Consider the following 22,382-nt stretch of genomic DNA (forward strand, 5'->3'; position numbering starts at 1 on the left):
ACCCTAGGCTCATTTTCCTACATGGTAATTTTGCAGCTCGCAGCTGAGCGGTTACACCCGAACTTAGCCCTCCTTACTTGTTATCTAATGATCTGTTCATACACAAGGGAACTTTAAAGTTGTGATCGAAGTTTGGCCTAATAACTTAAGTCATTTAAATACGTCACACTTTCATTGCATACAATCAAACATATTTATTTACTCGCAATAACAACAATTTATTCCTACATAATACAAGAAAAAAAATACTACCATTTCGACTGTTGAGTGGAACATCACCATATCTTAACTGCTGCTTCGAAAACGCCATATCTCAAAATGTTTCGAAATGCGGCGTTCAGACGAATTAGAGTGATATTCCACTCAACATTCAATTTATAACTACACCCTTCATTTACAACCATCTATCTATAAACTCTTGAACTTTTTCATTTGTTAAATTTGTAAATAAACTCGGAATACCGGGGTAAGCGCAACCACTTACTACCACCGCACAAAGTCGTCCATTTACAAGACCGCCTGCTCCAGAATCTCCTCGGCATGTATCACTTACACCACATCCAGCGCAAATGAGTGTTTCTGATAAATCTCTCGGGTAGGGTTTAATCGCATAAATCAGTTTGCAAATGTTAATTTCTACTATAGGCATTTCAGTAGTTTGGAGAACATTATTATAAGCTGCAGTGTCCGAACCCCAACCACTGACTTGTAGCATTGTTCCCGGTGTTAATTCAGCATTGCAGAGAAGAACAGGTTCTACGCGAACATTCTGGTGAAACCTTTTAGCCGCTTTAACCACGGCTATATCCATAAAATCTGTTTCTTCATCATAATCACAATCATAATGTATACTAGCCACTTTCCGTCGTTGCCCCTTTCTTCCGTTGATATTGGCTACACCAGCTCGAAGGGTGATTTTATCCGGTTGTTGCTCATGCTCTGCTACGCAGTGCGCAGCTGTAATAACCGATCGCGGATTCACTAAGGAACCAACGCAAATATACACGTGATCAACAAATATGGCTATCGAATGTGCGTTCTGTTTTATTCTAGCATTTTCACCATTTTTAATGCGAAACTGCGCATTCGTAACGATCAATTGGCAAATTAGCCCGAAAAACAGGATAGCTAAATTAATTCTAGAATTCATGTTATTTTAACACCTTTTACACCACTTTTTAAGTATAAAGTACACCGAGATCAATTTTGTGGGCACTATTTATACCTAATTGAGTCATGTGACTAAAAAATGAGCAAACACAGTCAAAATTTCAAGAACTTTAAACAACAACAATATATCTTAATTAAAGTTAAACATATAAAATAAAAAATCTTGTTTGTTTTTCACTCGCTTGAAAATAACCTGCTAAAACTAATAGAACTACTTATTGACAGCAAATACAAATGGCATATTAAGCTTTTTAAAATTATATTTCCATGGAAAAGTACAATAGTGCACACTTAATTAGTTGTATATATTTCCAAACTGCTAATACTTTCTATTGTATACTGCTACAAACCCAGACTTTTGAGTAACAACACTGCTCGAACTTAATTGGGCTGACGTAATCAAGATCTTGCGTTAAATAACAATGAGACGTTAATTTGTTATGGATTTAAACGTATGTTCATCTTTCAAATATTCGTAAAACTGGCCTATACCCACGGCCCAGTCCGCGCGATATGCCAAGATATGATCTTGAAAATAGTACCGAGACCGTCCAGAAAATAATCTTTTAATAGTCTAAACAAATCGGAAAATTTTCGCGGAGATAAGCACAATGTATAAACAGAAGGAAGGATATATTGAATTTCTAAAGTAAGTAGGGTTTTGAAATATTTTTTTAAATGATCTTGTAATAGTTTCGAAAACAACGAACATATCTGGCGATAGTTAAAATATATTCGGTGGCAGTTCTTCCGATTTTCTTGCCGAAACAATCATGAAATATTTCGAAAACAATCTTTAAACTATATGACGATAGTCCCCAAAGAGTCTCTACCATATAAACGCGATGTTTTTGGCCTATAGGTCTGCAGGCGTGTAGAATGCTGCTTACCCGGACAGTTTTTAAAGTTTTTGGTATACATACTTTTTTGTGTGTATGTCCACCAAACAAGAACCCCATAGTAAAATATGGGTAAATACCCAATGAGGGAGTTTGGGTGATAGGTCTCACCTCACGCATTCTATCATCCTCTTGCAAACAGTGCCATGGAAGCTTTCGTCGCTCTCTCTTCCACATGGAGTTTCTACGACAACTGACTATATATTATAACTCCCGGCTGCTTTGCACTATATTTTACTTTTAGGGTCATCCCTCCGAGCTTAGGCTTAGTACAATAGGGACCTAATATTTCCTAGTAAATAATGCTAGATCATTGGCAGATGCCCAGACATGTAAATCCGGAAGTGCCTGCTCCTTCAGAGTGCTGATTCTTAGGCATCTGCCGCTTTTGACGGCTAAAATGTGATCTGCATATGCCGGTCTGGCTGGTTCTTGGTCGCGATTCGTTTATAACCAGCGTCCACAGCATTGGTGATAGAACCCCACCCTGCGGCGTTCCTCGGTTTACAGATTTTGTTGCCTCACATATACCCGATTGCGAAGTGATCATTTTGCAGCTTAACGTGGAGCCGATCCAATTTGTTAAAGCCGGATGAACTTCAATCGACTTGAGACTGTTCATGATTGCTTTTTTCTAAACATTGTTGAAAGCTCCAGCTATGTCCAAAAAAACACCCGGGCTTTCTCTATATTTATGACCACCCTATGCAAAGCAATATCGGCTGAATTGCCTCGGGTGTAAGCATGTTGTGATGAAGAGAATAATTCCTAGTTCATTTTTGATTTAATATACACATATATTAATCTCTCTAGGGGTTTGAGCAGAAAAGATGTCACACTAGTGAATCAGCAGTGAAAACTTCATTCAATTCTATGCAGTTGTTTCTGAGTCTAAGGGCTTCTATAAATCTTTCTTAGATATCTTCAATGTACAAACATCGACCGGTAAGAATTTTATTATATGCAGCCCTAACAGCAACTTTAGCATAACCAACATATACAAAACTTTCCAAGAGAAGGTCCTCGGTGTGCCACTCCATGTTTCCATGGTGCATAATTTAAAGAAAAAAAGGAGTATATATTTATTTTTTCCAAAATATCAGATACAGAGCATGACGCATGCTTTTGCGTAGATCGAAACACCTAAATAAATAAATTAAAGTAGATACTAGCGACAACAACAGAGTATGTTTTATGTCGCACTACGTGTTAAATAAAATATTATCGAGCTACAAAAATTCATTTAATAATAAGTCCCTAATTTTAAAGCTATCCCTGAGAAATTTGGCCATAGCCTCGAAGTTAAATCCATTTAAACTGGCAACCGTCCTGGCCATATCTAAAGTTCTTTCACCAAAATAAAGGGAACGAATATTGTTATATATCGGGCATGTGCCAATAAAGTGAAAAACGTCTTGTGGCTCCACCAAGTTACGTACTGTGCAAAGTGGTATGTGTTTATAGATTCTTGGGTTTAGATTCAACATACCTCCTCGTGCCCGGAGAATCAGACTGGCTGCATATGCACTGTAATCAAAAGCTTTATATTATACTCGTTCTAAGAGCGAGGAAGTGAAGGTCTGTATGTTAGCTGATGGCAATTGCGTAAGGAAAGGTAGATTGACGGTGTTAGCGGAGTCTGTCATGTGATAGGCTAAAGAAACTAGCGATATAGAGCATGTGCAGGCAAAGCGTATGTATATATAGGACTGTTTCAAGATGCAACATGTAGTTTCGCATAAAAATGGACCTAAAATTAACCTTAGGTATATATATATTTCTTTGTAAAACGTTGAAGCGGTTGACTAATCTATACCTATGGGAAGGGGTTCCTCGGGTATTACAGTCGGTTTCGCAGCACGCTTATTGCATAGGCAGATCAACGGAAACAGCTCTCCAATCGATTGTGAAGCAAATAGAGGGGTTCCTAGAACACAAAGAGTTTGCTCTGAGTGACTTGCTAGAAAATGGGGGGGGGGGGGGAGGGGGCCTTTAACAATGTTTTACCTACGGCCAGTAGTCGAGGGGCTATGGCAGGACTGTCGCAGCGAAGTGGGGAAGGGCCATAATCGAGAGGAAAGTGTGCAGGGGCACTACACAGGAGCGTATTGTATCCCCTCTGCTTTGGATTGTGGTAGCTAACGAACATCTTGTGGAACTGGAAGCCAATGGCTGTCAGGTGGTTGCCTACGTGGATGACCTGGCAATCTTAGTCAGGAGCAAATTTCTGGGCACCATGCGCGATATTCTGTAGGTCTACTTGGACATTGTGGTCTGGCATGATGTGAATCATGCGGACGAGCGGTCACCCCGGGAAAAACGAAACTTGTTCTTTTTACAAGGAGATATAAGATGCCAGCTTTCAGGACTCACTCGAATTGGAGGGGGTACCGCTGGTACTTTCTGATAGGGCTAAATATTTAGGGATTATTTTGCACAAGAAACTGTCAGTGGTAACCCCATGTGAAAGATATGGGGTTGTCCTTTACTGCTGCAATAGGGCTATCGGCAAGAAATTGGGGCTCTGGCCAAGAGTAGTACACCGGCTTTATGAGATGGTCGTAAAACCGATTCTGCTCTAAGGGGTGCTCGTCTGGTAGAATGCACTGGACACAGCGAGCACCACAAAAATCTTAATGCCAGTACAATGGATGGCGCTGAGTTGTATCAGCGGCGCTCCTAGAACAACACCTACCTTGGTATTGAATAACGAGCTGAGCAATCATCAACTAGATATTGCGGGAAACGTGGCCGCGGCCCAGGCACTTAGCCTTCTTACCAGTTTCGACTTTACCCCTGACAGGACAAGCTATTGTGTGCCGATAAGTGCTCCCTGTACAATTTTCATCCACAAGCGTGAGTTGCTGCGATTAAGGATACAGTGGATGAATTGCCAACCAGTGCTACTACGGGTAAGGAGTTTGGTATCTACTCTGATAGACAAGCGGCTATCAAGGATTTCAGTTCAACTAACGTGTGATCAAGGGTGGTCTGGGAGTACCTGACTTCGCTTGCGATTGCATCGAACTATTTTGTGATTAATATTATTTGGGTCCCGTGCCATAGCGCTATCTCGGGCAACTGTCAAGCGGATCTCTTAGCCCATATCGGTACAATTGAATCGGATGAATATGGCCGTAGGGATTTCGGGATTCCGCTGTGGTCTGCTCCTGCATAGATAGGCTTCGAGTCAGCTCAGCAAGCGTTGGGCGGATACCACCTCTAGCAGGGTGGCAAGATCCTTCTAGTCGGAAATGGGTGGCAAGAGGTCAGCCAAAATGATGGGGATTACTTAAAGTCATCTATCAATGGATATTGGGGTTTGGATAGGGCGCTATCCAATGGGAATCCATGCGGTACGTCTTAATATACTGGAAACACAATCTTGCTGCAGCTGTATGGAGGATGATGAAGTGGAATCATCGAGCCACTTTATGCTTGATTGCCCAGCTTTTGCCAGAACTAGGCGATGTTATTTCAGTCGCGAGTTACCTGGATCTATGGTTTTTTCCAAGTGAGCTTGCCAGTGGTAGCCAAACGAGGTTTCGTAGAAAATATAAGACAAATATTTTCCGTGATTTTGAGAATAAATGTACAACACATTACACATTTTTGTTTTAGTACATTGCTAATATTGGTATGTACGTATGTAATTTTTGCATATTTATTATTTTTTACACACATTATTTTCTTTGACACACCTTATTTTTAATTAAATATACTTCTATATGACTGCAAATTTTTAAGCACACCTCTCAATATAAGGATGCAAAAATTAAGAAAATAGAAGAAGATACCCGATAAAGGAATCATTCTTAGGCCCGGTTTCTCAGTATTTTTTAAAATTTTGCTTAAACCCTAGTCAAATTTAAACTCCAGTTAAGCTTTAGAGCAGTTTTTCTGTCTCAGTTTTAGGCCGCTTTTGGGGTAGGATTTTTTGTACGGCAACATTGGCTTTTTATTATATAAGTAGATAATTTGTAGATACGGCAACAGCTGGATTTTGTTTACCCAACAAACGTGAAAAAAAATATTTCTATACCCTTAGAAAAATTTACATCTAGTTCTTTAGATTACATCCAACTTCATTCTCTAACTATTCTCAAACTTGATAGTTCTCAAGTAGATAACCAGAATTCTCATATCCCTATCCAATTTTTGAGAAATCTTGTAAAATTTATAGTTCTCAAGTTTAACTCCGAAATCGCTCTGAACTTATTTTTCAACCTTTGTAAGATTTTGGAAAATTTATAGCTCTCAAATGAATATCCAAAACACGTTTCCAGTTGATATCCAAGTTTGGATATCAAGTTGAGGTGGAGTTGAAAAAAAAAATATCTACAAGGTGGTAACACCAAAGTCAAAAGCTGTTTATTGTGGAAAATAAACAACTGGTTGGTAGCACAAGTAAAGCTTTATAAATTAAAAATAATTTATTCATGTTTTATTTTATTTTCGTGAAAATACTTTATTATTGGAATCTGATATTTGAGTTCAGTTAGAGAACCACACTTGACATATACATGTTGGGAACTATCTTTTTTTTCAACGTGAATAACAACATGTTTTGCTTTTTAAAAAGTTCGCTTGTTTGTTGAGAGCACTAGGATTCTCAAGTTGAGCAACACTTGAGATTTTGGAAGTATGCTGATTATCAACATGAGCTCTAATGCCATTCAAGCCCAGAATGCTTGTTGGGTATACTGAGCCGCTTAAACTCATTTTAAGCTTCTGTTAAAGTGGGCTGAAAGGCTGCAGATTAAATTACAGCGTTATCTAACTTACAAACCGCATTGAACTTGTACTAAAAAACCTGGCCTTAGACGTTTAACTAAATTTTAACAGTTCATAAGAGCATCAAATCTTCATTAGTGAAAGTAGAGAATTTACACAAAACACTTAACATTCTCTGGTGAAAATATAAGTTATGAAATTATTAAAAATTACATTAAAACAATTGTAGGGGATATTTTGGTTTTCGAATCAATTGGAACTTATTTTTGGCTTGAACCTTTCAGCACCTTACAACATGTTGTTAAAATTTTAATATTCAGAATACGTATTTCGCGTTCTCATAGGACAGGTGTCTTCACATATGCTTGAACCGCTCCTGTAATAATTTCACATGTTGTACTTTAATAAAATTTGTATAGGCTGTCCTCTTTTGATTTCAATTTCAACCAACATTATGAACATTTAGAACTAGCAGTATAGAAGTATTACATATACATATGTACATTTGTATGTATGTAATTAACTAATAATTGGAAGCATCTAATGCCAGTATCAATATTTTACTTAGCTCATATTTTCCTAAATGGTAAAGACTTTATAAAATTAACTTATTTGCTATATATATTAACTTAATATTAATTTATTCCAACAACTTTAATAATTGCTGACAACTGTTGTATTCATATTCATAGAAAATAATATTTGTACATATGTACATAGGTAACTAACTTACACTGTTGTAATCGACAATTTCTTGTTTAAAGTAGGAAAGTGCGCTGACCCTAAATTGGTAGCACTAGGAAAAACCAAAGGTTGCTACATCTGCCTTTCCCAGTTAAATGGGCACAGCCTTATTCTCCTTATTACATACGCCATTGGCATCAAAAAGTATAAATATTCCGGAGTACCTAATATTCCAAAGGTCATGCCAAATTTTCCCGACACCTTCCGTGATTTTGAGTCATACATCAAAAGCAATGAGAGCGTGAGGATTGGTCATTGAGACATGGCTTAGCTTCTCAAGTGTCTATTTAGTCCACAGTAACACACACACATTATTTCTGGTTGTGAGGTGACATAAGGTCAACGTCTGTTAATTGAATAAAAAAAAATAAAAAAAAAAAAATAAAAAATAAAAAAAATATTATGGCCTATCAAATAAGCCGTATGACCACTTGAAGTGGCCGTAAAGATATTTTATTTGTGACTTTTCTAAATTTGGCTTAATAAAAATTTTGGAAATTTTAGTTTGACCTTATGACCTTTTGACAAAAAAGTCCACAGCCATATTTTACTAAATTGAATCCGGCAGAGAGAAACATTTTTGCAGGATGAACGTTTATTTCAATTTTTTGTATGCGTTTTGTTTTCTTGATTTTTCGACAGCGTGAATAATTGATGTATATAGGAACGATTTTTCGTCAGCTCTTGTAACGCTTGGTTTGGAGACAAACCGGTTTTGGCATTTCGCTAGCATCATTATAATTTATCCTTCGAACGGACGAAGAAAATTAAGAGAACGCAAAATTACACTGAAGATGGCGTAACACCGAGACCGGTTTGTCTCCAAACCAAAATTAACAAGGGATGACGTATAATCGTTCCAACATACGTGAAATACTTCTTATTTCAAACAAAAAAATCCACTTCGGATCAGTTTTCAAACCAATTTTTCGGTAGAATAAAAACAGATTAGAGGAATAGATGCGCGTGACCACAATTTTGGAATAAAAAATCGCGTAACTTAAGAACGATTAAATGATCCTGACTTGAATGGACCTTATGGTCATTTGAAATTATGCAAAGATCAATTGATATTATGGCCGTTGACTTTATGTCACCTCACTTTGCTTGACTCATAATGCACGACGTCTTTCACAGTTTCGAATTTATACTTAAAGGTGGCGAATAGAGCTAATTAGCGAACGCGCCTATTGTTTCTTCAATAACCACAAGTACTTTGTCTTACACACGTTCTCAAGGCCAAAAGATTTATCTTTATATATTTATTCTGTTGCTCGAACTGTCTTCATTGGCGAATAGTTCCGGAAGCAATTTCCAAATCATGACGAGCTGTTGGTGTTGTTCTACGTAATTCGAAAGTAGCTCTACAGGGAACTCAAGCGATTTGGATTAGAAAAGCTGTTTTGAAACGAAAAAAGATGAAATGATTTAAAAAAGTAACAAACAAGTAAGGAAATCTAAGTTCGGGTGTAACCGAACATTACATACTCAGCTGAGAGCTTTGGAGACAAAATAAGGAAAAATCACCATTTAGCAAAATGAACCTCACCCTGGAATGTGTTTGTATGACAAGGGTATCAAATGAAAGGTGTTAATGATTATTTAAAACGTAGTGGGCCTTAGTTCTATAGGTGGACGCCTTTTCGAGATATCGCAATAAGGGTGGACCAGGGGTGACTATAGAATGTGTTTGTACGATATGGATATCAAATTAAAAGTATTAATGAGGGTTTTAAAAGGGAGTAGCCCTTAGTTGTATATGTGAAGGCGTTTTCGAGATATCGACCAAAATATTGACCAGGGTGACCCAGAACATCTTCTGTCGGGTACCGCTAATTTATTTATATATGCCATACCACGAACAGTATTCCTGCCAAGATTCCAAGGACTTTTGATTTCGCCCTGCAGAACTTTTTCATTTTCTTCTACTTAATATGGTAGGTGTCACACCCGTTTTACAAAGTTTTTTCTAAAGTTATATTTTGCGTCAAAAAACCAATCCAATTACCATGTTTCATCTCTTTTTTCACAGAATATCGGAGAAGTGGGCGTGGTCATAGTCATATTTCGGCCATATTTTATACCAAGGTGAAGTGACTTCAGATAAGTACGTGAACTAAGTTTAGTTAAGATATATCGTTTTTTGCGCAAGTTATCCTGTTAACGGCCGAGCGGAAGGACACACGGTCGACTGTGTATAAAAACTGGGCGTGGCTTGAACCGATTTCGCCCTTTTTCACAGGAAAAAGTTATCGTCATAGGGTCTATGTCCCTACCAAATTTCACAAGGATCGGTAAATTTTTGTTCGACTTATGGCATTAAAAGTATTCTAGACGAATTAAATGAAAAAGGGCGGAGTTACGCCCATTTTGAAATTTTCGTTTATCCTTGTATTTTGTTGCACCATATCATTAGTGGAGTCGAATGTTGACATAATTTACTTTTATACTGTAAAGATATTAAATTTTTTGTTAAAATTTGACTTTAAAAAAAATTTTTTTTTAAAGTGGGCGTGTTCGTCATCTGATTTCGCTAATTTTTATTTAGCACACATATAGTAATAGGATTAACGTGCCTACCAAATTTCATCATGATATCTTTAACGAATTTCAAATTACAGCCTGCAAAACTTTTAAATTACCTTCTTTTAAAAGTGGGCTGTGCGACGCCCATTGTCCAAAACTTTTCTAATTTTCTATTTTGCGTCATAAGGTCAACGCACCTACTAAGTTTCATTGGTTTATCCGTCTTTGGTAATGAATTATCGCACTTTTTCGGTTTTTCGAAATTTTCGATATCGAAAAAGTGGGCGTGATTGTAGTCCGATTTCGTTCGTTTTAAATAGCGATTTGAGATGAGCGCCCAGAAACCTACATACCAAATTTCATCAAGATACCTCAAAATTTACCCAAGTTATCGTGTTTACAGGCGGACGGACGGACATGGCTAAATGAATTTCTTTTTTCTCCCAGATCATTTTGATATATAGAAGTCTATATCTATCTCGATTAGTTTATGCCGTTACGAATTACCGTTATTCGAAAAAAGTTAATATACTCTGTGAGCTCTGCTCAGCTGAGTATAAAAAAACCTTAAAAAAATCCCTTAAAAGAAAGTACAAGCAAGTAAGGAAGTCTAAATTCGGGTGAAACCGAACATTATATACCCAGCTGTGCGCTTGAAACGCTGTGCTTAATAGCGTTACGAGACTGCGCAATAATACATATACGTACATTAACCTGGGTGGATTTGTATGGACGAAAGTTAACCAATTATGGCGCGATGTCATCGATTTTTCGATAGGATTTTGGCTCAGGAAAAAAAGTTCCACTACGCATACCCAAAAACATAATTTTCGAGTCTGCGAAAAAAATGCCCAACGTTTTTACAAGAGTTTTTGAAAAAAAAAAAAATTATATCACACATACACATGTAGTCATCAGTTAAGAGCAAAATCTTACTCACACATACACACGCATATAGCTAAATAACCAAGTATGCAATACAACTATACGATATTCGTGAAAAGTCTAGACCTTAGGGGAAATATGTGAATAGAGAGTATAAAAGCAGCGCAAGCTGAGGAAACTTATCAGTTTGATTAGTTGCGAAGTACTACTCCCAATGTCGTATAAATAAAGACCATTTTGCAATACAGAATATTGGAGTTGTTTATTCGACAGCTCAGAGATTCGAACGTTAGCAGAAAGTGCGAAATACACAGAATTTCCCAAAATTCGTTACAATATGTATGACCACAGTATCTATACTGCTTACAAAAGGCATATAAACATTATTTGTTCTCGTAAGGTTATGTGTTTTCCTTACTATATAATTCTTCTCTCTCACACATACATGAATGAGTTAATACATTTTAGGAATAGTTCTTGATTTATGGTTTTTGCAATATTTCAATGATTTTTTATTATTTTATTTATTCATGCTTTGTTGTCTTTCTTTAACAAAGGATATGTTTACTAAATATTGTTTAGCACGCTTTTCATTTTATTCATATTTACATTCTTATTATTAGAATTTTTTTCTTTCGAACATATATACATACACACAAAATACTTGAATTTCAGTCTTTTACAAAAAAACTTTACTATCGTACCTTCCGACACCATTTTGGAATCTGCATGTTTTTTGCTTCCTTCGTATTAGTTTCCGCAAATTTCAGTACGAAATTGGAGAATCTTGCAATACATCTTTAAATAACTTTTCATGTAGCGAGATTGTTGAAATTTGGAGTATACATCACTCGAAGGCAATGCACCATGAAGGGGAAAAAAGTGTTACGGGTTGAGATATTTCTTAAAAAAATTTCATAGCAGATAAGAAGTCTTGAGGTCGGCTGTAAGGAGCTTTCCGATAAACTAGATAGTTGAAACTTTGAGTATGACTTAGAGTTCTATCAATTTGCAATATTTAGGACAACAAGTTCTGTAAAAGGCATATAGAATCCTGCAAATGATTCTTCTCATTGAGGAAGAAATACCAAAAGGAGAAAAACGGAACGTAATAATTGGAATATTCATACAAGATTTGGAATCTTGGGATCGGTTTTTAAAAAGCTTCCCGCCAAACTACTGACATGAAATTGAAAATGTGTATTAAAGAAAATCAATAAACGATGAATCGGCACATGCGCTCTTAGGCACGATAATTTTTGCCAACGAGTGCTACTTTGGTCGAAGTCGGCAACTGAAATGTATAATCCTCTTTGAACAAAGAAAAAAACACCAGGTGCCCACAGTCCCGGAAAAGCACAGTTAGTCTAAAAAGGAAGGAAATGAAATAGCTCTTAAATTATTCGACAGAAAACTTTTACGAAAAAAATTATAGTGCTGACCGTGATGTCGACGGTGTGTACCAAAAGAGGTTTAATAATGAACTGTATAAAACCCAAAGCGTTTTATCCAGAGCATTCGCTCAGATGAAAAAACCTCCGGCTTAGAATGCTTCTATATGCGCCCGTATTGGGAGGCAGTTGAAAAAGAGGATCTGTTATGAATGGAAAAAGATAGATGCACTAAGACTTGAACTTCTTTGGTGCTACCAATTGACGTCAGTTATCGCGATGCGGGACAGCTGGTATGACTTAGTACCCAACAGCGAAAATCCCAATAAAGAAAAAGATAACAGATACAATAGGAAAATAATTTTTCTGTTTTTTGTTTTACTCGCAGGAGTATATGAGCTTGCCTTAACATTATCCGCAATTTTTGCTTATGAATATATTTTCTAATACTAATATGTATGCATTTTCACACACGTTTTCATTTGAGTACATAGGTTTGAGTAAGTTACTATTTTCAAGGCTTTATCAATTCTGTGGGATTGTCGCGATATTTCTTATAGCACTAAACTACATTTTATTATTTCACAATGAATCTCATTGCAATCAAAAAGTCAATGAAATTTCACTACGCTTTAGGGTATACATTCTTACAAATATCAAACATACTTAATTACATACTTACACATTTATTGACTTTGCTTAATCTTATGCTTAATGCAAATCAGTTTTAATCTCTAATGTAAATAACTAATTTACTTTAACTTTAACCAAAGTATCTACATTAGGGTGGTTTTTAAAATTTTTTTTCGAATTTTACAGGTGCTCAGTTCTTAAAATGTGCTGTTTAGAGCAATAAAGGAATTGTAAAAGTTTGAGTTCAATCGGACTTTGCTTTCCCATGCCTAAAGACCCCTGAAGTTGGCCAAGTCACAATTTTTCGCGAAAAATCTTTTTGTTTCATTTGCAATATATTATGCATGTTGAAATAAATTTATTGTCAAATGAAAATAAAAATTTAATGGACTTTGAAGTATATAATAGACATTTTCCTTTAAAAATGGGTGGTTTGATAGATATATAATATTTAAAGTTCGTGTGAAGTGACCTGGTATGGTATTGCGCTGTTCCCTACAATTTTGATCAAGACAAGTTCGAGTTTATTGATGTTCTATAAAACTTTTTAATATGACATATTTTTAGCATCGTATACGTTCAGACCACGTTCATATTGAGCCATAAGGTTTGTTTATTGAGCTGCTCTAGCTTACACCAAGATGAATTATTTCACAAAATTGTGTTTCATGAACACTTTTCTTGCTCTAGGTTGCTCTCTCTTTTATTTCATGAGTATGCTCAAAACAAAACTGGAGTAATCCAGATCACAGCTCAAGCTTTTTGTGTGGAGTAAGTTAGAGCAGAGAAGAATTGCCAGTCAAGAAAAAATAAATTTTTGCAAACTTCAAAAAAAAACTAGCTTGCAAGAAAAACTACGTTTTAGCATACGTAAATAAAAAATAAATGTAAGGCGCGATAACCTCCGAAGAGATCTAAGGCCGAGCTTCTCTTCCAATTTGCGTCGTGCTCCTCTTGATTTTCCCTACAAATTGGCCGGACGGGACCTACATGATTTTATGCCGACTCCGAACGGCATCTGCAAGGCAGATGAGTTTTCACTGAGAGCTTTTCATGGCAGAAATACACCCGGAGCGCTTGCCAAACGCTGCCGAGGGGCGACCCCGCTTAGAAAAATTTTCTTCTAATTGAAAAACCTTATTTCTAAAATTTTTGATGTTGCTTTACCCGGGGTTTGAACCCAGGGCATCCGGTGTGGTAGGCGGAGCACGCTACCATCACACCACGGTGGCCGCCACATACGTGCATTTGCATTCATTTTGAAGATTTAAAAAAAAAAACCAAATAAATGGAAATTATCGAGATTCAAGTGTTTCATGTCATTTCTGCTCTATTTCTATTTTGTCAGCTGTCCTGCTTTGCTCTGCTCTAACCTGTTCTGAACTATTTTTTGTTCGTTAAACAGACCTATAAACTCGAGTTTTTTGACAAAAATAATACAAAATAAAGTCAGAAACGTTCCATAAACAATAGTGTATGACTCAACCTGAATATAGTCTAATAGTTTTAAAATTCAATTATGCGAATATTGATACTTGAGACTTCTGGCATATTTTAGTTCATTTGATATTTATACATAAAACGAATTTACATTGCCACACCTTGCAGTCATGTTGATTTTTAAAATTCGCTAGTGTAAACGGGTCGTACAAAAGCAAGAATACCTTGTCAGATGCCGAAAAATTCTGTTTGCAAAGTTGAAAAATTATATAACCAATGGAGATCACTTCAAAGGAATTCAGCATGGAAGACAAAATGCCAGGAAGGAAAGAATCTTGCATTCAAATCCAAGCTGCCCAACCTTTTTGATGTAGCAGTGTGGAAGATGCCATTTCCAAAATGTCGAATAAAGAAGATGTTAGATTTTTGGAAAGTCAGCGAATGAAAGGTCGCAAAGGTCACATTGAAGGTGTAGATAGGAATACTGCTCGAGCTGATCAAAGAAGAGTATAAAGAGAGAAAAGAAGAGAAGAAGTTTCTGAAAAGGAAGCTGTGAAGTTTTTTAAAAATGTTTCCATTGATGAGTTTATTTCTGACCAATCTCTTGTATTTTTCGAGTATTTTAACGTCGTAACGGATTTTTTGGCAGAGGCCCCAATGAGCTGGTTTGATAATAACCACTTTTTGAAACTTCAAAGTTTTGTTAGAAGCATAAAAGTAGTAAACGGCACGGCAGAGAGGAGAGTAAAGTTAATTCAAGATTTTAATAACACTCTTACAAAAGACGAGGAGCAGACCCAATTCTTGCTTCAGCTGGTGGGGGATTGCCGGCGGCTTTACCCCGATGTTTCAAAGTGTACCGATTATCAACCCGTATCCGATGACTGAAATTGAAAATCAAAATTTTTTAATCCTTTTAACTTTTATTTTTAATATGAATTCTTTCTTCGAATGTGAACTCTATAATGGCTACCATCATCTCACCATTTTGTTCAACATTATATTCATTAATTAAAGACTGAAAATACATTACTACAACAATTTCTTAACTGCCAGTTTTTTCTATTATAATAAATAAAGATACTAAAGTGCATCCGTTGTTTACGGATAAGGTAAGTAAACGTAAAATGGCTTTCGAAATTGTGAGGAACAGCGAAATACAATACCAGGTAACAATCTTTGTCCACTAAATGTTAAATATCTTTTCAACTGTCCACTTTTAGAGAAGAAATGTTATTATATAATTTAAAGTCTATTAAATTTGATTTCTTTTAATAATACACCTGTTGCAATGCGGGTATCTTATCGTAGGTTAAAATAAAAAATTTTAGAGTGTTCGGTAAAAATTGGGATTTTGTCAAACTTCCAGGCTTTTAGCACGGGAAGGCGAATTCCGATTGAGCTGAAACTTTTACAATTGCATTTTTATATCTAATAGAACATTTCTAAAAGTGAGCACATACAAATTTCGGAGAAAAAAAAACTACCCTGTATTGAAAAACCACCCTAATCTGCATACATATCGCAGGCCTAGATCAAAACAGCAATGCACTCAAAAAATTGGAATGTACAGGAAATGCGAAAAACTGCACCATTGTAGTTATTAATTTTTTACTTTTTGGTGTACGTATTTACAAATCGAGTATACAGTTTGGTGGGTATAGAATTGGGAAACCATAAAGTATTCATATCTTCGAAATTTCAGATTTTTGAGTTAGCTCACTATAGCCAAGGTGTGCGATATGTTTAATATTTTGTGTCTTACTAGCTATAAACTACAGTACATACATACACTAACATATTCTTAATACTTAATTTTATTTATTGTTATATTTTCGAGCTCTATTGTTTACTATTTTTGTTTTGGCTAAGTTAATTAGGCTGCTGGCTTCCAGTCGTCGCACGCGCATGTATTTCCGTGTGGTTTTATGAATCTTATTTGTATATTGTTGTACATAATTGTTATGGTCGTCATTAATGCTTACCACATCACTTTACTGCTTTTAATTTTGGTAGAGAGTTTGTAGTTGATTTGATGATGACGTAGCATATTGTCGTGTACGTATTATGTTCATATGAATCTCTGAGGAGGCGGTCGAATTTATATATGGTGGTAGGTCAGCGCCAGCACTGACATGACAACTTATAAAATCGTACGGACAGCAGGACTGAAAAAGGAAACAACAAAACATTGAAAACATATAATCAGTAAGAAATGTTTTTTTGGATAGACAATGGGCAATTGTTGAAGAATTAAACAATGCGGTCATATACTAAGCTATTATAACACATGTGTACGGGCAAACGTGCACGTACAACCCAGCAAATGATAGACAAACCTTAGCATAGTGTACAAGTACAAGTGTGTTGACTTATCTGTCAAGCATTCTGACAGGCACTCGCTGGATTCGGAATGACAGCGAATTCAAAATGGATACCATTACCGAATGCTCCGAATGATTGAAAAATTGAAAAAGTCCATACGATTGGTAGTCAAAAATGTTGTCGTTGAGACTAAAAATGCGACTCTAGACCTGAGATTTCCATCAGGTGAGCGAGGCTGTTTGTAGTTTTGACGTTTATCGCTTAGTGAACACACTTGGTATAGGTACACTATGAACCTTAGGTACACTATGAACCCCTGTTACGGTTGTCAATGTCCACCATCACTTCGTATCGACATCAATGTCACGTCAATGCATAATTGGTATTTACTAAGGCAATGTATTGATGTTGATGTGATATCGATAAAACTACGATCCCTATATTTTTGACAGTTGTTTATTTACAATTTGTATTGAGTATATTTTTTGTTTAGTGAATAATTTGTAGATCTAAATAATTGCTGAAATCTATTAGTGCACAATTAAGCATTCCAGGAAAAATACACACAAGAAATTTTTTTTACGAACTTTAGTGAATATATTGTAGATGATTGCATTTCTCTTTAGTACACCATTAACGACTCATCTACCTCCCAGAGCGTGGTGCACTAATGAAAAACTGAATCGAATTCGGCAGGGGTATCAAAATATCCGCATTGACTTTCGTATTAATAATCCGAAGATGCAAATAAAAAATCCTTAAATATTACAAAACATCTTTTAATGAACCACTTGAAAGCTTGCAACTGTTTTTTTGCAAATATTTCCTAACGCAAGTAAAATTTGTATTTTCCGCCTTCGGATTATTAAAATTGAGGTCGATGCGTGTCTTTTGAAACCTCTCCTGAGTTTTTTGGACGTGTTTTAGCAGTCGACCGCTGCCCTAGAATATTACCACAATTCTATTAAGCTGACTGTTGCTGGATATTTTGACTATTTTCTGAAATTTAATAAAAAATTAATAAATAAAGAGCATAAAAAGGATAAAAAAGCTTATTTTTTGAATTTCTAATAGCTGAATTCTGTATTGCCGCGCTTGTCGTCACTAAAAACTGTGTTGACAAATTTTGTGCCGCGTCACGTCAACACAACTTCAACATTGTTTTAGCCAATACCAAAAAAGCATTAACACCCCTCAATAGTTATCGACATTGACAACGCCGATACCAATTCATAAGCGTCGACACTAATTTTCTCATTATTGACAACCATAATAGGGCTGAATAAAAATAAACCGTACACCTTGTAATGAGGCCATATTTAAGCTCTGCGCTGTATATAATTCTTATCCCCTAGGTAAATAAAAAAAATAAGCTTAAGGCGTTAAAAGTATTTTGGAAAGAGTAACAAAAAGAGGGGCGGGTGACGCCCATTTTTAAAATTTGTTTAAGTTTTGTTCTTAGCTCAGCCATACCATTAATGTGGTAGAATATCAGTCAAATGTAGTTAAATCCCATAGAGTTATTGCAAAATTTTGTTAAGGTTGCACCTTTAGGAAAAGTGGGCATGGTCTTTAACCGATTTTGATTATCTTCACTCAGAACATATAATTTGGCAAATTTCACTGTAATATCTTTAATGACATTTGATTTACGGCTTGTTAAACTTCCAAATATTCTTCTAAATGGTTGTGGTGCCACGCCAATATTCCAAATTTTTTTGCAATTTATGTTTCTCGTCATAAAACCAATCAACCTACCAAATTTCATTACCTTATCGGTACTCGTTTTTGAATTATCCAATTTTTTCCATTTTTCTAAATTTTCGATATCAAAAAAGTGGTAGTAGTTATCGTCCGATTTCGCTCATTTTCTTTTCTGGTTCCTGATAACCCCGTATACCGAATTTGATGAAGATATTTCAATATTTGCTCAAGTTATCGGGTTAGCGGACATACAGACAGACGGACGGACGGACGGACATGGCATACTCAAATTGTGTAGAAATTACGAAATATTTCTTATCTGAGCAATCTGTTGTATGTGGTATATGCCATATATATAACACCTATCTGTACAATTTTCCCAGACAACAATGTATATCCTATACCTAAGTATTTGGCTCCTAACTGATAAATTGAGTAAAATTTTTTAATAAAACCTATTTTCTCAAATATCGGTTGTATGGGGGATATATATATGCTACAGTGGTCCGATCTAGTTGGTTCAAACAAAGATCTCGTCCGACACCAAAATATACCCTCTGACAAAATTTCATCAAAATATCTCAAAAATTGTGGGACTAATTTGCATTCAAGAAAACAGACGGACGGACATGGCTAAATCAACCCAATTCAGTATGCCTATCTGTTTTCCTTTAAGGTATAACAGTTTTGAGATTCGTGACAAACTTAATATATGTACCATTTAATTTACATAAAAGATATAAGAAAAACGTTTGCCCAAACTTTAACGGGATACATGATGAATAAAACTAACTATAGTCGATACATTTTGTAAATGTTTTTAAGGAAGCCACATTTTCTCTTCATAAAAAAGTAAGAACGCCGATAAAACTAGTTTCAATAAGTAAATGAAGTTTTTGTATTTTCAAAGAACCTGCTGTCTGGTATATTGCCTATTCATCTACCCTACACTGTGGCTGTGTGTGATCGTAGGAATTTAAAATGAATTTTCGATGATAGATTCCAATCTTTACTTGAAAAATTTGTTGAAATAGGTGACTAAAAAATGGGCCCGTAATCATAGTCGAAGTAAAATAGAGTTTTATTGGTTTAAACATGGTTCTAAATTAAGTATCATTTCAAGTCTGTTATAGTCCACTTAAACACTATGTTGGAGCTAGAAGCTTTTTCTAGCTCTGGATTCCCAATGAATAAAAAACTCGAATAGAATTTATTTTAAGTTTATTAAATAACAAGAGTTAATCTTAACGCGTGGGTGGTTGAAACTATAATAATTTCCTTTAATTATATGTGCAGCTAGCCTAGCGGCAGCGAAGATTCTTGAGTGATGTTTGTTGTTGTATTATGCGAAGGGTGGTGTGATTTTGCGCCCTGCCGAAATATTCATTTTTTATGAACGCAATTTTGTATAAGCTCTTGATTAGCGGCACCTTTTATGAAAAACATCAAAACAAGTTGCTGTTAGGTGAATCGCTGCTAGCGTCCTACCGTACGCTGCTGCTGCGTTGTTTTAAACCCAGTGATAAATATTGATGCTTCAACACACTATTTTATCTCTAAAAAAGTATTTTAAATTTAAAATGACATGAGCACGATTTTAGTTTTTTAAAATAGGTTTTAAATTGGTGGTCTGCTGTCAAAAGTGGCGAGAAATTAAACAATTTGCTATTTAAACGCGATGAACTTAAATAGAAGTGAAAAAAGGCTTCCCCGACAAGCAAATATGCGTCAGGAGCTAATTTATTATACCTAGAATGCGTATTAATATGTTTGCGACGGAAATTACACAATCTTAAAATGTGCGATGGTTACTTGGCTCCACATATGCGAAATCTTTAATTAAGACTATTCTGCATTCAAAAATATTTGTGAGTTTTGATATTTTAGTATCTTTTGAGGAAAAAGTAGCATCCTATACTGATTTTGGCATTAAATTTAGAAATAAATATACAATGGAAGGAATTATTTACCACAGGCGTTGATTTTTTATTTCACTTATTAGTATCGAGGTTGGAGATATCCCTATTCGGTTTCGGGTATATTAAATTAAACGGCTTCAACGGTTAGGGCCACCTAACATTTAAGGTTTGCATCATTTTCCGTCACATCTGCCTAAATGAAAACAACTTTTCCTTACAACATTCTTACAAACTATATAAACTATTCAACATGAATACGAGTTATGGGTGAGTGGATAGCCTTGTTGCTTCCTTCGCTTTAAGGAGCCCAAATCCGCTTTAACTACTTATTCGTTTATGTTGCGAGATATAAATAATTTTCTAAGAACGAAGTTATGTAAATTTTCTTTAAATAAGTATGTTCATGTTCAAATAAAAGATTGCGCACTCAATTTTAAACTGACGGCTGAGAAAAAGTAGCAAATTTTTACAAAACATTTGCTAAAAACTTTTAAATAGAATTGAATGATAATTATCCGCCACCGGATTGTGATCAAAACGCATTTTCAGGTACTCCTTTAACAATTTTTGTGCTATTGTAAAAGTTTTTGTGAAGTAAAAAATTTAAATTTTTTATACGTGGAGTCAATTAACCAGGGTTGTAAGGAGCAGGGTGTGAACTTTTAAAATTTCTAAAAAATTTCTTCATAGCGCCAAAATGTGTTTAGTATGTCTATGACAGACCAAAATTTTAAATCCCATTTTTAATTTAGCAAGATTTTAACTAAAGAGTATTTTAGTCAGCGACTATGATTACGGGCTATGGTGTCTTAATATAAGTCCTATGCAAACCTTATTTTATATGGGTAACTAAACTTGCAACAAGGTTAAAATAAGGAATACTACATGACTATTCTACTTGGTTCATTAACCTTAAATCAGGTTATTGTGCGCGGAGGCTTATGTAAAGCACTACATAGCAAGTAGTATCTTATAATAAAGCCTTATATAAGCCTTATTTTATTTGGTCTTTAGTCCTTATAATAAGGTGGTTATACTCTTCCTATTGGCTTATAAAGTTAATTATTTAATATGGGCTATAAGTCTTATGCATAAAGTTATCTTTCAGATAAAACTTCGGCCTGCAGACATAAGTGCAGAAAAATAAGGAGTATTATGAGGAATTCGCCATACAACCAATATTCTATTTCGAATTAAGGCCTGATGCCATAAGTCTTGTAGCCATATTAAATAAGCCTTATATAAGGTTCAAATATTTGCTGGGTATATTCGTATATACATATGTGTGAGTTATATTTGTTTATACGCACGAAAATATTCTAAAACAAACAATTACGTTTAATAAGACATGTAATTAAGCATGTAATGAGTATTTATGAAATTCATTTACAAATAAGTTGGTACATGCGCCTTAATATATACAATACAAAAATATGCATACACGGTTAAAAGTTTGAGTCTAAATCTGAAACTTTTTGTACTACATATATGATCAAACTAAATTTAGTTTGAAACTTAGCCTATACGGGTTCTTCTGGAACTGAGGGTTTCAATTTGAAAATAGAAAAGTCAACATTTGCATCAAAAAGAAAAGTAGACGGTGACAAGGCTTCGAACTGACGTGCTCCGGTTTACGGTAGTGGGCTCTACCCACTGAGCAATCACATCTGTGTAATGTAACATACATATGGGTCGAAATTTCTCAAGTGGGTCACTTTATAATCGATTGTATCAGTTTTCATTGATTAATACGATTTTTATTCGGTTTGCAGTTAAAAACCTTCTCCCCAAAATATTTTTGCAAAAAAAATTTGTTTACATTAGTTATGAACAGTTAGAATTTTTGATCATGCTATTTTAAAAAATTAATAACTCGTCAACGGTTTATCGAAATGCAACGTTTACTACATAAAAATTTTCGTCATATATTCTATATAATATATATATTAACTTTGCCATAAAAAAATCCTTTTTAATAACAAATTATTATTTTGCTAAAAAAATCCCGTTTG

At 35.3% G+C, this 22,382-nt stretch overlaps 1 protein-coding gene across 1 annotated transcript in view; it reads right to left on the minus strand.

Annotated features, from left to right (window-relative positions):
• Positions 1–11,084: 11,084 nt before the first annotated feature.
• LOC137238049 (octopamine receptor beta-1R-like) overlaps positions 11,085–22,382 on the minus strand; it is a 285,592-nt gene continuing 274,294 nt past the window's right edge. Inside the window, exon 8 of the mRNA XM_067762609.1 lies at positions 11,085–16,590. Coding sequence (XP_067618710.1) covers positions 16,426–16,590 — 165 coding nt within the window. The 3' untranslated portion in view covers positions 11,085–16,425. The remainder of the gene's footprint in view (positions 16,591–22,382) is intronic.

The sequence above is a fragment of the Eurosta solidaginis genome, chromosome 1 (assembly GCF_040869045.1).
Source record: "Eurosta solidaginis isolate ZX-2024a chromosome 1, ASM4086904v1, whole genome shotgun sequence".
NCBI classification, from domain to species: domain Eukaryota; kingdom Metazoa; phylum Arthropoda; class Insecta; order Diptera; family Tephritidae; genus Eurosta; species Eurosta solidaginis.